The sequence below is a fragment of the Nyctereutes procyonoides genome, unplaced genomic scaffold (genome assembly GCF_905146905.1).
Source record: "Nyctereutes procyonoides isolate TBG_1078 unplaced genomic scaffold, NYPRO_anot_genome, whole genome shotgun sequence".
Classification (NCBI taxonomy): Eukaryota; Metazoa; Chordata; class Mammalia; order Carnivora; family Canidae; genus Nyctereutes; species Nyctereutes procyonoides.
In genome coordinates, this window is record NW_026575146.1 from 64350779 (window position 1) to 64366424 (window position 15646).

At 38.4% G+C, this 15646-nt stretch overlaps 1 protein-coding gene across 8 annotated transcripts in view; it reads right to left on the minus strand.

Annotated features, from left to right (window-relative positions):
• Positions 1-15646, minus strand: part of ZNF169 (zinc finger protein 169) — a 45562-nt gene that overhangs the window by 14720 nt on the left and 15196 nt on the right. For 4 of the 8 annotated variants that reach the window (XM_055310994.1, XM_055310991.1, XM_055310993.1 and 1 more), the window contains 2 exons: positions 7187-7313; positions 6628-6723 (listed from right to left, as the gene is read on the minus strand). In XM_055310994.1, coding sequence (XP_055166969.1) covers positions 6628-6723; positions 7187-7313 — 223 coding nt within the window. Of the gene's footprint in view, positions 1-6116; positions 6220-6627; positions 6724-7186; positions 7314-15646 lie in introns of those variants that run through there. The other 4 variants (XM_055310999.1, XM_055310997.1, XM_055310996.1 and 1 more) reach the window with 2 other exon arrangements.

Here is a 15646-nt window from a genome sequence, read left to right on the forward strand (position 1 = left end):
CACAAAGACATGGATTGGAATGACACAGCAACAAGCCAAGGAATGCTAAGGATTGCCAGCAACCCCCAGAAGCCAGGAGAGAGGTAAGGAACAGATCTCCCCCAGAATGTCCAGAAGGAACCAACCCTACCAACCAACCCTGGTCAACCCAGAAGGAATTCCAGCTTCTGAACTGTGAGAGAATAGATTTCTTTTGTTTAAGCCTCTCAGTTTGTGGCAATTTGTTATAGGAATGCTAAGAAACTAAAACACCCAAACTTACTCTAGGTATTTATCCAAAGGAAATGAAAACATAGGTTTACGAAAACAAAACAAAAACACAGCATAAGAATACTAATAACAGCTTTTTCACAATAACTATGGACTAGAAGCCATCAAGGTGTCTACCAAGGAGAAAGGATAAATAGTTGTATATTTATATGATAGGATGCCACTCAGCATTAAAAAGGTACTGACTACTGATGGATGCAACAACATGACTGAAGCTCAAAAACTCTGTACTGAACAAAAGAAATCTACACAAAAGAGTACATATGATTATATTCACACAAAATTGTAGAGTGGGAAAAGTTAATCTACAATGAAATAAAATCAAGACCAGTGGCACCTCTGAGGAATAGGATGGGGGTTTACTGGAATGGGTCAGAAGGGAGCTATCTGGGATGGTAGTGATCTGTTTTTGATAGAGTTTGGGTTTTAGAAATGTATACATCATTTGGATTCATACACCAGCAAACATAAGACTTTGTATTTTCTCTAAGTAAATTCCACCCAAAAAGAACAAGTACACTACTCTAGGTAATTATACACATCTACCCACCACCTTTCATGGCGCTCCCTTGCTGAGATGAACTACCAGGGACTGCCCTCTTAAAATGTGGTGTATGAAGATGCTTAAGTGGACACACTAGACCTGAGTCCATGAGTCCCTGCTTGCCATCCACCCATATGAGCCAACTCAGGAGCAGACTCTCTTTCCTCTCACTTGTTAGACTGTCTTTGCCAGATCCATTCAGTGGTCAGATCAGATCTTTAGACACACTTACATCTGTCAATTACTCTTGAGGGATAGAGAGCATCTAAGGAGAAATGAACAAGGACATCCCAAATGACCTCACAAAATGACAGCAATAGCCACCCATAACCAGGACATAATAAGCTCTTTACCTACCCACAGAGAGAACACTAGTCTCTTTTCCAGGAAGAATAAAGTCTTGACACAGAGCTCTTACTCAGATATGCTCAGCTATCCAGCTCTCCCTAAGAGGAACTGCTTACACTAAACTTATCACTCTTACTAACCAAGGAGATCTTGCTAAAAAACTGTCAGAATGGCCAGAATGTCAAAATCTGATACCAGATGCAGGCAAGAAGATTGAGAAATGATTATTCAAACACTGCTAGTGGGGGGATCCCTGGGTGGTGCAGCGGTTTAGCACCTGCCTTTGGCCCAGGGCGCAATCCTGGAGACCCGGGATCGAATTCCACGTCAGGCTCCCGGTGCATGGGGCCTGCTTCTCCCTCTGCCTGTGTCTCTGCCTCTCTCTCTCTCTGTGTGTGACTATCATAAATAAATAAATAAATAAATAAATAAATAAATAAATAAATGAATGAATGAATAAATAAATAAATAAATATTTTAAAAAAACAACACTGCTAGTGGGAACTTAAATGGTATAACCATTCTAGACGTGAGTATTCCACTTTTTTATAAAACTAAACATTTATTTACCATATGACTCAGCAACTGCATTCTTGAGCATTTATCCCAGAAATAAGACCTATGTTCACACAAAAACCTATATAGAAATGTGTAAGGCACCTTCATCTATAATAGCCAAAAACTGCAAACAATCCAAATGTCCTCAGTGGGTTAATAGTTTAACAAACTGTAGTACATTAATACGAATATGACTCAGCAATATAAGGAATGAAGTATTGGTACGTGCTAGGTTTGGATGGATCTCAAGAGAACTACACTGAAAAGGCAATCCTAAATGTAACATACTATATGACTTCTTTTATATAACATTCCTGAAATGACAGAAATCATAAAGACAGAGAACAGATTAGTGGTTGCCAGAAGAAGGCAGGAGAGGCGGGGAAGGGGTGGGTGGTTGAGGGAGTTGGCTGTCACTATAAAATAGCAGCACAAGGCATCCCTGTGATGCAGCTGTTGTTCTGTATCTTTGAATATAGTGGCAGTTACAGGAATTTAGATGGGATAAAATTTCATAGAACTAGATAAACACATAGCCCATCACACGCACAAAAGAGCGAAGGGAAAACTGGTGAAATCTGAGTAAGATCACTGCATTGTGTTAACAAAAATACAGGGCTGGTTTAACAAAAGAAATGTCATTTACCTCATATATGGAATTTAAGAATGAAAATAGATGAACATAGGGGAGGAAGGGGGGAAAAAAAGAGAAGCAAACCATAAGACACGCTTGACTACAGAGAACAAACAGGGCTGCTGGAGGGGAGGTGGGCAGGAGATGGGCTAGATGAGTGATGGGTATTAAGGAGGGCACTTGTGATGAACACTGGATGTTATATGTAAGTGATGAAAACAATACTACACTATATGTTAACACTATATGGTAACTAGCTAGATTTTAAACTTGAAACATTAAAAAAAAATGTGACTGCACTTGTTGAGGTGAGCACAGGGTGATGTATGGAATTGTTTAATCACTACCCTGTACACTTGAAACTGTATGCCATAACACTGTATGTTAAATAAAATTAAAACTAAAACTTAAAAAAAAAATCAAAGACTAAAAAAACCCCAGATATGATCATCTTAAAAGATGCCCAAAAAACATCTGGCAAAAATCCAACATCCATTTCCAATAAAAACTCTCAGAAAATAAAGAAGAGAAATTTGTTGTGCTGATAAAGGGCAGCTATAAAACTTACACTTAGGAGAAAGCATTCCCCAAAAGATTAGGAACAAGGAAAGGATGTCCACTCTCACCATTTAAATTCATCATTGCACTGGATGTTCTCGCCTGTGCAATGAGGCAAGAAAAAGAAAAATATACTGAATGTAAAGAAGTAAAACTTATTCACAAATGACACGATCATCTATGTAGAAAATGCTATAGAATTTTTGAAAAAAGCTATCAGGACTAAAAAGTAAGTTTTGGAAGTTTATCAGATACAAGATCCTTAACCATAAGTTAAATGTATTTCTCTAAACTTTCAACAGTTACAAACTAAACTTGAAAATAGCTTAATTTAAGTAGTATCAAAAATATGAAATATAGAGGGATAAATTTGACCAGAGATGTAAAGATTTGTATAATAAAAAATTATAAAACAAGGCTGACAGAAAGTAAAATGGAGAGATAAACAGTGTTCACATATTGGGTGATACAATGTTAATGATATTTAAAATGAGGTAGATTTAACTCAATCCAAATCAAAATCCCAGCAGGCTTTGTAAAGTTGCTGATTCTAAAATCCATATGGAAATACGAAGTATCTGGAATAATTAAACTAAAAAGGAAAAAATGTTGGAGATTTATACTGAGTTCCAGACTTAAAAAGCTACATTAATCAAGACCATGTGGTACAGACATCAAGACAAAGAGGGGCGCCTGGTGACTCAGGGGGTTAAGTGTCTGCTTTCAGCTCAGATCATGATCCTGGAGTTATGTGATTGAGCCCCTTACTGGCCTCCCTGTTCAGCGGGGAGTCTACTTCTCCTTCTGCTCCTCACCCCATTCTGTCTCTCAAATAAATCTAAAAAAAAAAAAAAAAAAAAAAAAAGGAAGAAAAAGGAGTGGAAAAAAAAAAGTGCAGAGCCACCTAGGAGGCTCAGTCTTAACAGATTCGATTAAGCATCTGATTTTTTATATCGGCTCAGGTCTTGATCTCAGGGTCATGAATTCAAGCCCTGTGCTGGGCTCCACACTGGGCATGGAGCCAACTTAAAAAAAAAAAAAGAGTCCAAATATAGACCCCTTATACATTTGGTCAACTAGTTTACCACAAGGGTAAATAAGCAAATCAATAAAGAACAGCTTGGGCAGCCCTGGTGGCGCAGCGGTTTGGTGCCGCCTGCAGCCTGGGGTGTGATCCTGGGGACCTGGGATCGAGTCCCACATGGGGCTCCCTGCATGGAGCCTGCTTCTCCCTCTGCCTCTCTCTGTCTCAATAAATAAATAAAATCTTTAAAAAAAATAAAAAAAAAAAAGAACAGCTTGCCTTTACAGTAAATGGTGCTGGAAAATCTGGGTATTTGTATGCAAAACAAACAAATGTACTTAAATCCAGAGCTGGTACTAAGTATAAAAATTTACTCAAAATATGGAGCTAAATATAAAATAAAAATTATAACACTTTTAGAAGAAAAAATATATGAAAATTTGTTCACCTTAGATCAGGCAAAGTTTTCTTAAATACACTACCAAAAGTGAAATTCATGAGATAAAAAACTAAATATTAGACTTCACCAAAATTGAGAATTTCTTTGAAAGACACTATTAAAAGAATGAAAAGAAAGCCATAGGGAAAATATCTGTAAATCAAACGTCTGATAATGACCTACTATACAGAACATATGAAGAATTTTCAGAACTCAATAGCAAAAATATAAGAAACCAGTTAAGTGGGCAAAAGATTTGAGAAGACATTTCACCAAAAACATACATACAGATGTAAAGACATACAGATGGCAAATAAGCACATGAAAAGATTCTCAACATCAGTCACTAGGTAAATGTCAAACAAAACACAGATGCCACTCTACAGCTATGTGAATGCCTAAAATTAAAATAACAATACCAAATTTTGACAAAGATGTGGAGCATCTGAACCCTCACACTCTGCTGGTGAGAATGTGAATGGTAGGTATAGCTTCTTTGGAAAACAGTTTTTGAGTTCCATGAAAAGCCTCTTATAACCTAGCCTTTCCAGTCCCAGATATTTATCCAAAAGAAATAAAAAACTTGTCATGAAGGTTCACACTTATTTTACTTGTATTCATCAAAACTGGAGCCTATTTCACTGAGGGGGGCACTTGGCGGGATGAGCACTGGGTGTTATGCTAAATGTTGGCAAAATGAACTCCAATTAAAAATATTAAAAAAAAATTTTTTTTAATTTTTAAAAAATTAAAAAAAAAAAAAAACTGGAGGGATCCCTGGGTGGCTCAGCGGTTTAACACCCTAGCGCCTAAGCGCCTTCGGCCCAGGGCGTGATCCTGGAGTCCCAGGATCGAGTCCCGTGTTGGGTTCCCTGCGTGGAGCCTGCTTCTCTCTTGCCTGTGTCTCTGCCCCTCTCTCTCTGTGTGTCTCTCATGAATAAATAAATTAAAAAATAAAAAAACAAAAAAACTGAAGCCTATTTAAATGTCTTTCAATAGGTGAATGGTTAAATAAGTTGCAGTATATATAATGGAATACTGTTCAGTAGTAAAAAGAAGTGAACTATAATACACACATTATGGATGGAATTAAAAATAATTATGTTGAGTGAAAGAATCTGGTATATATTCTGTATTATTTGATATTAATTCTGGAAAATGTGAACTGGTCTGTAATGATACAAAGTAGATCAGTGGTTACCTGGGTATTGGGGAGAGGGAGGAGAAGGAGTAAGACAGGGAGGGACAGGAGACAGGGATTATAATAACACACAAGAAAACTTTGGGGTGATAGATATGCTTGGTATTTGGATTGTGGCAATGGTTTCACAGCTGTGCTTCATATGTCAAAACTTACCAAATTTTGTGCTGCATCCTGGACAAACTCTTACCCTTATATCCACGGAAATAACAAGAATATATAGCAGCATTATTTAAAAGCCAAAAATTGGAAATATCCAAAAGAAGGGAACTGATAATTCAACTGCACTGAATTGAAATATTCACAATGAAATCAATATAACAGTTTTTAAAAGTATAAATCTACTCATTTTCACATGATTCTCACATTAAGGTGGTAAAAAAAATTTAAAAAAAAGCGTGTTCCAGAAGGATGTATATATTACATTACTATGTGCAGAGAAGTTTATAAACATGCAAAATGACACTATGTGGCTGAAAGACTCATCAAGTGGGGAAAGAAAGGCACATGAGAATGCTAGTGCAGAGGAGCAGGACACACCTGGAAAGAAGGTGCAGGTACTGTTTTCTGGTCTTTCATGTCTGTTTCTAGGCCGCAGGGAAGGCACACAGGCATCGTATAATTCTACACACCCTGTTGTAATCTTAAATAATCCAACATAAAAGAAACAAGGTTATGGGGATGTGTGGGGTAGAACTGATGCACTAAGATGCTACCAGGTTAAGAAGAGAAATTGGACAGTGTCTCCCAGGGGCAGCAGACTCGGTCTCAGAGGGCAAACGCTATGCAGAGTATCAGGCCAACCAATAAAAGCCCAAGAATGGGGAGATGAGAGAACTAGAAAAGGTGCTGGAAAAGAGATACCACATGAGTGGGATGAGGCTGCGGGGAGAGGGGAGGCTGCCAGGGATGCACTCTCTGTGTGAGTGGAGAAGGCATGGAAGGGAGGCCAGCAGAAGAGCCCTCCCCAGGAGCTCATGGGCTCTCCTTCCTCATCTGCTAAGTGCCTCACTGCCCGGTCTCCTACTCTGGCCCACTGCTTCCCACTCACCTGGACAAAGGTCCAGAAAACATTCGTTCTCCTCTCTCCAGGGCTCATCACCTTGCTCCAGTTGTGTGATGAGTTTGGGTTTGGAAAAGGCAATTCCTGCTCACAGGGAAAGAAACCAAGGTGACCCTGGGTTAGTGGCTTAAGAGGCAATGGCAGAACTCGGTCAGCAGGCGAAGGCAAAAACCCAGAAGGGGGCCGGGCAGCAGGACGATGTGCAAAGGCTTGCCAGAGTGCCGAGAAAGGATGACTAAGGGGGGTGGGGATCCCGATCTAAAGGCAGTACACTAACTCTCCTCTGTGGGTAAGTGAATACCAGTATTCCCAAATTTGAGGAAAGATCACTTTGGACAGAGGCCCAGCCTTGGAAGAGGCATAGCAATCCAGGGTCAGACCACACCTCCCCAAACACCTTTACTGTTTCAACTCTACAGAATCCAGACGTTCTCTGGGGGTATAGGGAAAATACTGCTTTTCTTTCTGAGCCAAAAGCATGGCAGCTGCTACATAAAACCCTAAGGTGCTCACAGGGAGTCTGAGATCTGAGACAAGCCATCCTTACCCAGCGACACCAAGTGGCTGTAGTTCTCCAGCATTACATCCCGATACAGGGTCCTCTGAGCAGAACTCAGTAGCTTCCACTCCTTCTGGGTGAAGGCCACAGCCACATCCCTGAAGGCCATTACTGCCTGTAACATAAACACATTCCTGCTCACCCAGAAGCCAGCCACATGCACTAGTCAGCCAAACCCAAACCACTACCCAGGGCCAAGGCAGGAAGAATGCCTGTGTGGGGAACCCCGGGGGAGATTCACAGATCCTGCTTTTAACTCAAACTCTAGTGCCATGTGTTCAAGACTGTTAATCCCCTTCTCACATTGCTCATGGGTCTAGTTAAGGGTCCCCTCCTCTCTTCTCTTGGATGTCTGTGATGCTGTCAGAAACGCAGTTTTGATTAGCTATATCGCTAAGTCTTGAAATCAGGGAGACTGATTTCTCCTGCTTATTCTTAATCTTAAAGGTTATTTTAGCTAGTCTAAGACATGTCCTTTCCATATAAATTTTATAATCTTAATCTGTATCTACCAAAAAACCTTGTTGGAATTTTGACAATGTATTTAAACCTTTATATTTGTGGAGACCTAACATTTTTACTTTTGACTCTTCAAATCCATGAACACGATGTGCCTCTCCATTTATTGAGACGTTCATTTCTTTCATCAGCATTTTGTGGTTTATAGCAGACAAATCCATGTTTTATTAGACTGATGCCTAAGAACTTTTTTTTTAAGATTTTATTTATATATTCATGAGAGACACAGAGACAGAGAGGCAGAGACACAGGCAGAGGAAGAAGCAGATGCCCTGCAAAGAGCCCGATGCAGGACTCAATCCCAGGACCCCAAGATCACAACCTGGGCCAAAGACAGATGCTCAACCACTGAGCCACCCAGGTGACTGCCTAAGAACTTCTTTAAGTGAATTTAATGGTATTATATTTTTAATTTCAGTGACACTATGTTCATTGCTACGATACAGAAATACAACTGTTTCTGTGTTTATTTTAAATCCTGCAGCCTGGCTGAACTCAGTTCTATGACTTTTTTTTCCTCCTCCTAGATTTCTTGAGATTTTCTACATTGACAAGCATGGCATCTGCATATAGGGACAGATTTACTTCTTCCCTTACAATCTGTATGCATTCTATTCTTCTTGCTTTATTACAGAACTTCTAGCATAATAAAGAATGAGTGGTAAAAGCAGACATCTTTGCTTTATTTTTCACATAAGGAGGAAAGCGTTATGTCTCACAGCATTAAGAATACTACTCCATGGTGAGATGCCATGCCATACCCACTGGGATAGCTATTACCAAAGAAAAGGGAAAGAAGAGATTCTGGCAGAGTGAGAAAACACTGGAACCTCTGTGCATTTCTGGTGGGAAATGTAAACTGGTGTGGTTTCTGTGGAAGAGTCCTTTAACATTAAACGTACAAATGACCCTATGACCCAGCAATTCCATTCCTATCTATCTACCTCTCTATACTTGTACGCCAAAGTTGCTAATGGCATTATCCAACAACAGCTCGAATACCTATCAATAGATAAATAAAGAATATGTGGTATATGCATACACTGGCATATATTTAGCCTTAAAAAAGCAAGGAAACTGATACATTTGACATCAAGGATTAGCCTTGAAAACACGCTAACTGAAATATGCCAATAACAGGCCAAAAAGTGTACAGCAGGTATGCAGAATGGGCAAACCTTAGAGACAAAGTAAAATAGAGGCTACCAAGAGCTGAGAGGAGTGGGGAATGATGAGTCAGTGTTTAACGGACAGAGTTTCTGTCGGGGAAGATGAAACAGTGCTGGAGATGGAGAAGGGGGTCGGTTTCACAACAGTGCGAGTGTACTTAATGAACTAATGTACTTATTGAACTGTACTGTACACTTATAGTTAAAAACAGTAAATTTTATGTTATGTATATGTCAGCAAAAAAAAAAAGAAAAAGAAATGTTAGGTAAGTAATCAGGAAAGGCCTTGCTGAGGGGAAAAAAAAAGATATAGATATCTTTGTAGACATCCGTATGCAAGTAGAGGAGTTCCCCTACCTACCTTTTGTTCTCAGGCCTTTTGTTCCCACTGTGGTTCTTGATTTCTGTCAAATAAATGCTTTTACTGCATCAGCTGATACAATCATGTGGTGTTTTAGTCTGTTAATATGGTGGATTACACTAAATTTCAAGTATGGAACTAATTGCGTTTCTAAAGTAAACTGTACTTGGTAATAGCATAGGATTATTTTCTTTCTCTTTTTTTAAGATGAAGTATCTTAAATATTTTATTTATTTATTCATGAAAGACACAGAAAGAGGGAGGCAGAGACACAGGCAGAGGCAGAAGCAGGCTCCACGCAGGGAGCGCGACGTGGGACTCAATCCCGGGTCTCCAGGATCATGCCCTGGGTGAAAGGCGGCGCCAAACTGCTGAGCCACCCGGGCTGCCCACATATGATTATTTCCTATCAACCTAACACCTGCTCCAGAGTGAGCTGGGAAGTGTTTCCTCCTTGTCTATTTTCTGCAAGAAACCACATAGCACTGGTGTCACATCTTCTTTAAAGATTTGGGAGAATTCCACAGTAGAAACATCTGGGCTGACAGATTTCTTCTGTAGGAATTTTTAGATTGTAAATTGGACTGGAGAATTACAGAGCTGTTCAAATTACTCCATATTGGGTAGGTTTTGGTAGTTTGGGCTTTTTAAGGAAGCAGTCATTTCATCTAAGCTGTGAGAGTTATGGGTGGATATTCTTTTGATGGCTTCAGAGTGTGTAGAGATATTGTTTCATTCTTGATATGGTCACTTGTGTCTACTCTTTTTCTTAGTCTTACTAGAGGTTGTTTCAATGTTATTTTCAGAAGAGCAGCTCTTTAACTGATTTTCTCTAGTTTTATTTTCAATTTCACTGATTTCTGCCTTTATCACTATTATTTCCTTCTATTTGTTTCCTCTGAGTTTATTTTGGTCTTATTTTTCTAGGTTCCTGAGTCAAGCTTATTGACTTGAGACTTTTTTTTCATACATATTCAGTGCTACAGGCTTTCCTCTGAGGACTGCTTTAGCTGTATTCCACATCCTTTGATATATTGTATTTTCTTCTCCATTCTTTCATGTATGTTTTTATTTCCTTTGAAACTTCATTTTTGATGCATGGATTACTTAGAAGCATGTAGTTTATTTTCTAAGTGTTTATAGACATTTCTGTCAACTCTCTCTCAATTGACTTCAGGTTTCATTCCATTGTGGTTTCAACCATGAATTGTTTCATTCATTTCCATTGTGTGAAACACCTTGTATGGTATCAATTCTTTACATTTGTTAAGACAAATTCTTATGTTTTATGTGTTGTTTTATGGCCCAGGATACGTCTATCTTGGTGTATGTTTCATGGGTATCTAAAAAGAATATGTATCCTGCTCTTATTCTATAAAGATTAGATTTCATTGGTTGATGATGCTAACAAACTCTTACTGATTTGGAGTCTAGTTTTTCCATCATTGAGAGAAGGGTGTCGAAGTCTCCAATTGTTGATTTGTCTATTTCTTCTTTGCATTTTCCTCTTCACATACGGTGAAATTGTTATGTGATGCATACATATTAGGTCACTATCTTCCTGGAAATTGACCATTTATCACCTTCTGTGTCTGATGACTCTCCTTGTGCTGAAGTCTACCTTACTTGATTTAATATAGCTACTCCTGATTTAATATAGCTACTCCTGCTTTCGTTTAATATTTGCATGATGTTTCTTTTTATCCTTTTAACTGGCCTATGCTATATTTGAAGTTTCATTAGATAGCATGTATGGTTTGTTGTGGCTTTTTTTTCTTATTCTACCCATCTCTTTTGGTTGGTATATTAGATAATTTTGTTCTTTTTGGTTTGTTTTCTTTTTATTGACTTCTTTTGGGTTACTTGGACTTTTCCTTTAGAATTGTTTTTATTTATCCAGTGCTTTCTGTATATTTGTTTGTATAGGTTTTTTTAGTGGTTACTCTAGTAGCTACCTTATGTACACATAACTAATCAGTCTACTGGTATCTTCATTTTCCAGTTTGAATGAAGTATATAGAAACTTTACCTCCCATTACATCCTCTGCCCTTCCAATAATTCTAAGTATTTCCTCTTTATTTATTTAGAATCACATCAGACTGTAATAATTTTTGCTTCAACCATCAAAATTAGTTTAGAAAATTCATGTATAGGGATGCCTGGGTGGCTCAGTGGTTGAGTGTCTGCCTTTCGCTTGGGACATGATCCAGGGGTCCCAGGATTGAGTCTCACGTCGGGCTCCCTGCATGGAGCCTGCTTCTCCCTCTGCCTGTGTCTCTCCTCTCCTCTCTCCTCTCCCCTCTCCTCTCCTCTCCTCTCCTCTCCTCTCCTCTCCTCTCCCTCTCTCTCTCTCTTTCTCTCTCTGTCTCCCATGAATAAATAAATAAAATCTTAAAAAAAGAAAATTCATGTGTAAAGGAGTGTTTCCTATATATACCCATATTTTCTCCATGTTTTCTTTCTTTCTGATTGTGTCGGGGTCCCCAAGACCAATCCCTGGTTTGATATTTACTAGGATATGCAAGATTCATCCACAGTTTTACCCATGGCTACAACAAAGGGATACAAAGCAAAATCAGCAAAGAGAAATTGCACAAGAGACAAAGTCCAAAGGCAACCAGGAACAAACTTCCAAGAATCCCCTCCCAGTAGAATAACACATGACCCACTTAACTCCTCCACCAAGGACTTGTGACGTGTTAAATATTGTCTAACAAGGATGCTCATTAGAGGCTCAGTGTCCAACTTTTTTAGTGGGGTCTGGTCACACAGGCACTTTCAGCATAAACCCTACAGTTTGCATAGTTTTAGGCATGGTGAGACATCCTTATCAGTTCTGGGAACGATGCTAACCCTCCAGAAATGCAAGATCCCAATGCCAGCCAACGGATAATCTTGCAAGCAGGATTTCCTAATAGCCTGTTATGTTAACACTTTCCCACACACAGATGTTCCAAGATTCCCTCTTTTATGGTTTCCTTTTTGTCTATAAAATCGCCTCTATCCACACTCCTGGAGACAAATTCTCAGGTTTTTGTTTTTTGTTTTTTGTTTTTTTTTTTAAGAATATCCGATTTCCCCTTCATTCCTGAAAGGTATTTTCATTTGGCACAGGATTTGGGGTTGGTAATTCTTTTCTTTCAGCACCTAAAGAACATCACACCTCTTCCACCCAACTTCTTTGGTTTCTAATGAGACATCTACTACTATTCCAATAGCTTTTCCTTTATGAGAAATGTGTTGTTTCTCCTTGGCTGCTTTCAAGATGTTTTCTTCATTTTTAGGCTTTAGAAGATTCATTATAAAGTATCTTGGCATGGATTTCAGTGAGTTTGTCATGTTTGGCATATGTTCAAACTTTCTGAATCTGTAGGTTTACAGGTTGCCAAATTTGGGAAGTTTTCAGCCACTAATTCTTCTAATGCCTTTTCAGCCCAGCCTACTTTCATTCCTTTTTCTAGAACTACAATGACACAAATATTAGATATTGTTATGTTCCCAGTTTTTGAGGCTCTGTTCATTATTTTTTCCCAGCATATTTTCTCCCTGTTGTGCAGATTGGGTAATTTCCATTGTTCTATCTTCTAGTTCACGGATTTCTCTGTAACCTCTAATCTGGTAAGCCAATCTATTGAGCTTTATCTTTCAAGTATGTATTTTTCGTTCTGAAATCTCCATGTTTATTCATTGTATCTCTATTTCTTCAGAGGCTAATTTTTCATTAATCACGTGTGTTTTAGTGTGGATCCCCGGTTGTCTAAGCACTATTTGTATGGACCATCCCTTTCCAATTGAATGATCTTGGCACTCTTGTCAAAAATCAATTGACCATATATGTGAAGGTTGTTTTTTTTCCCCCGCTCAGGCTCTCAGTTGTATTCCATTGTTCTATATATTTATCCTTAAGTCAGTGAGAACCTATTTTGCCACTGTTTGTATTCTTGGTACTAAGTACTGAAATCAGGCAGTTGACTCCTCCAGACTTGTTTCTGCAAGAATCAAGATCCTGTGATATTCCAAATGAATTTTAGGATAGCTTCTTCTATTTATGTTTTTTTTTTAAATCATGAATAGAATTTTGATGGGTACTGTTCTGAATCTATGGATTACTTTGGGTAGTACTGTCATTTTAGCAATACTAAGTCTTCCAGTCCATAAGCAGGGAAGTGTTTCCATATACCTAGGTCTTCTTTAATTTCCACGCTATTTTGTAGTTGTCAGTAAACAAGTCTTTTGCCACCTTGGTTAAATTTATTGTTGAGTATTTGATTCTTTTAGATGCTATTGTAATTTGAAACTTTACTGCAATCTACTCTTTGGAATTTATTTTATTGGAACTTAAAAATATATGTATTTTCTATTTGGATAGTTTGTTGAAAACATACAGAAATAAAACTGGCTTTTTCGATGTTGATTTTGCATCCCACCACTTTGCTAAATCTATTTATTAGCTCTGACTTTTTTTTTAACCTGTGTGGATTTTAAGGCTTTATGAATATGAGAATGTCTTCAGTGAAGAGATCACTTTACTTCTTTTCTGATGTGGATGTTTTCTTTTTCTTTTTTTTTTAAAGATTTTATTTATTTATTCATAGAAACACAGAGAGAGAATGAGAGGCAGAGACACAGGCAGAGGGAGAAGCAGGCCCCATGCAGAGAGCCCGACGTGGGACTCGATCCAGGGTCTCCAGGATCACGCCCTGGGCTGCAGGTGGCGCTAAACCACTGTGCCACCCGGGCTGCCCTGTTTTCTTTTTCTCACCAATTATTCTGGCTAGAACTGCCATACTGTGTTGAACAGAAGTGGCAAAAGCTGGCATCCTTATTTCGTTTGTGTTCTTCAGAAAAAAGCATTCAGTGTTTCACCACTAACAGTGTTAGTGTGGATTTTTCATATATGGCCTTGATCACATTGAGAAAGTTCCCTTCTATTCCTAGTTTGCTGAATGTTTTTTCATGAAAGGTGTTTAGTTGTGTCACATGATTTAAAAAAAAAAATTCATTCATTCATGATAGACTGAGGCAGAGAAATAGAGGGAGAAGCAGGCTCCTCGCAGGGAGCCTGATGTGGGACTCAATCCCCAGGACCCCAGGATCACGCCCTGAGCCGAAGGCAGATGTTCAACAGCTGAGCCACCCAGGTGTCCCTGTCATATGATTTTTCAACTAAGAGATGATGAGTGATTTTTACCCTGCTGTCTCCTAATGTGGTATATTATAGAATTAATTTTAACATGTTGAAACATTCTTGCATTGAGAGTAAACCTCATTTGCTCAAGAAGTACAACTCTTAATATGCTGCTGAATTAGCTTTGGACATATTTTGGTGAAGATTTTTCCATCTGTGTTCATAAGGGATATTAGCCTATAGTCTTCTTGTAGTGTCTCTGTTTGAGACCTGGTATCAAAGTAATGCTGTCCTCATAGAATGAATTAGGAAGTGTCTTCTTAAATCTTTTGGAATAGTTGGAGAAAGATTCTGTTAACTTTTTTTTTTATATGTTTGGTAGAATTAACAAAGCCACCAGGTTGTGAGGTTTTCTCTGTTGGGAGGGTTTTTATTATTGAGTTAATATCTTCACTATTTCTAGGTCTATTCAGAATTTCTATTCTTTCCTGAGTCAGTTTGGATAGATTGTGCATTTCTAAAAATTTATCCATTTCACCTTGGGTAGCCAAGTTGTTGCCATACAGCTGTTCTCTTATGTAAGTATTCCCTTATAACCCTTCTTACTTAAAAAAAATTGACAGTAATGTCTCCAAGTTCATTTTTTATTTTACTTATTTTGTTGTTAGTCAATCTAGATAAAGGTTTGTCAATTTTGTTGATCTTTTTAAGGAACCAGCTTTAAATTTTGTTGATTTCTCTATCATGTTTCTGTTTTCTATTTTATCTCATCTTTAATCTTTATTATTTCCTTCCTGCTTCTAGCTTGGGTTTAGTTTGCTCTTAAATTGTAAAATTAGGTTGCTGATTTTAGATCTTTCTTCTTTTTACATTATGCATCTATAGCTATAAAATTCCCTCTAAGCATCATTTTTGCTGTATCCCATAAGTTTTAGAATGTTGAGTTTTCATGTCTATTTGTCTCAGTGTATTTTCTACCCTCTCTTGATTTTTCTTCTTGGGTAGAATGGTTGCTTGAGTGTGCTACTTAATTTCCACATATTTGTGAATTTTCCAGAGTTCTTTCTTTTTTTTTTTAATAAGTTTTTTTTTTTTTAATTTATTTATTCAGAGAGAGAGACTGAGAGGCAGAGACACAGGCAGAGGGAGAAGCGGGACTCGATCCTGGTTCTCCAGGATCAGACCCGGGGCCGCAGGCGGCGCTAAACTGCTGCGCCACCGGGGGTGCCCTCCAGAGTTCTTTCTGCTGATCATTTCTAGTTTCATCCTA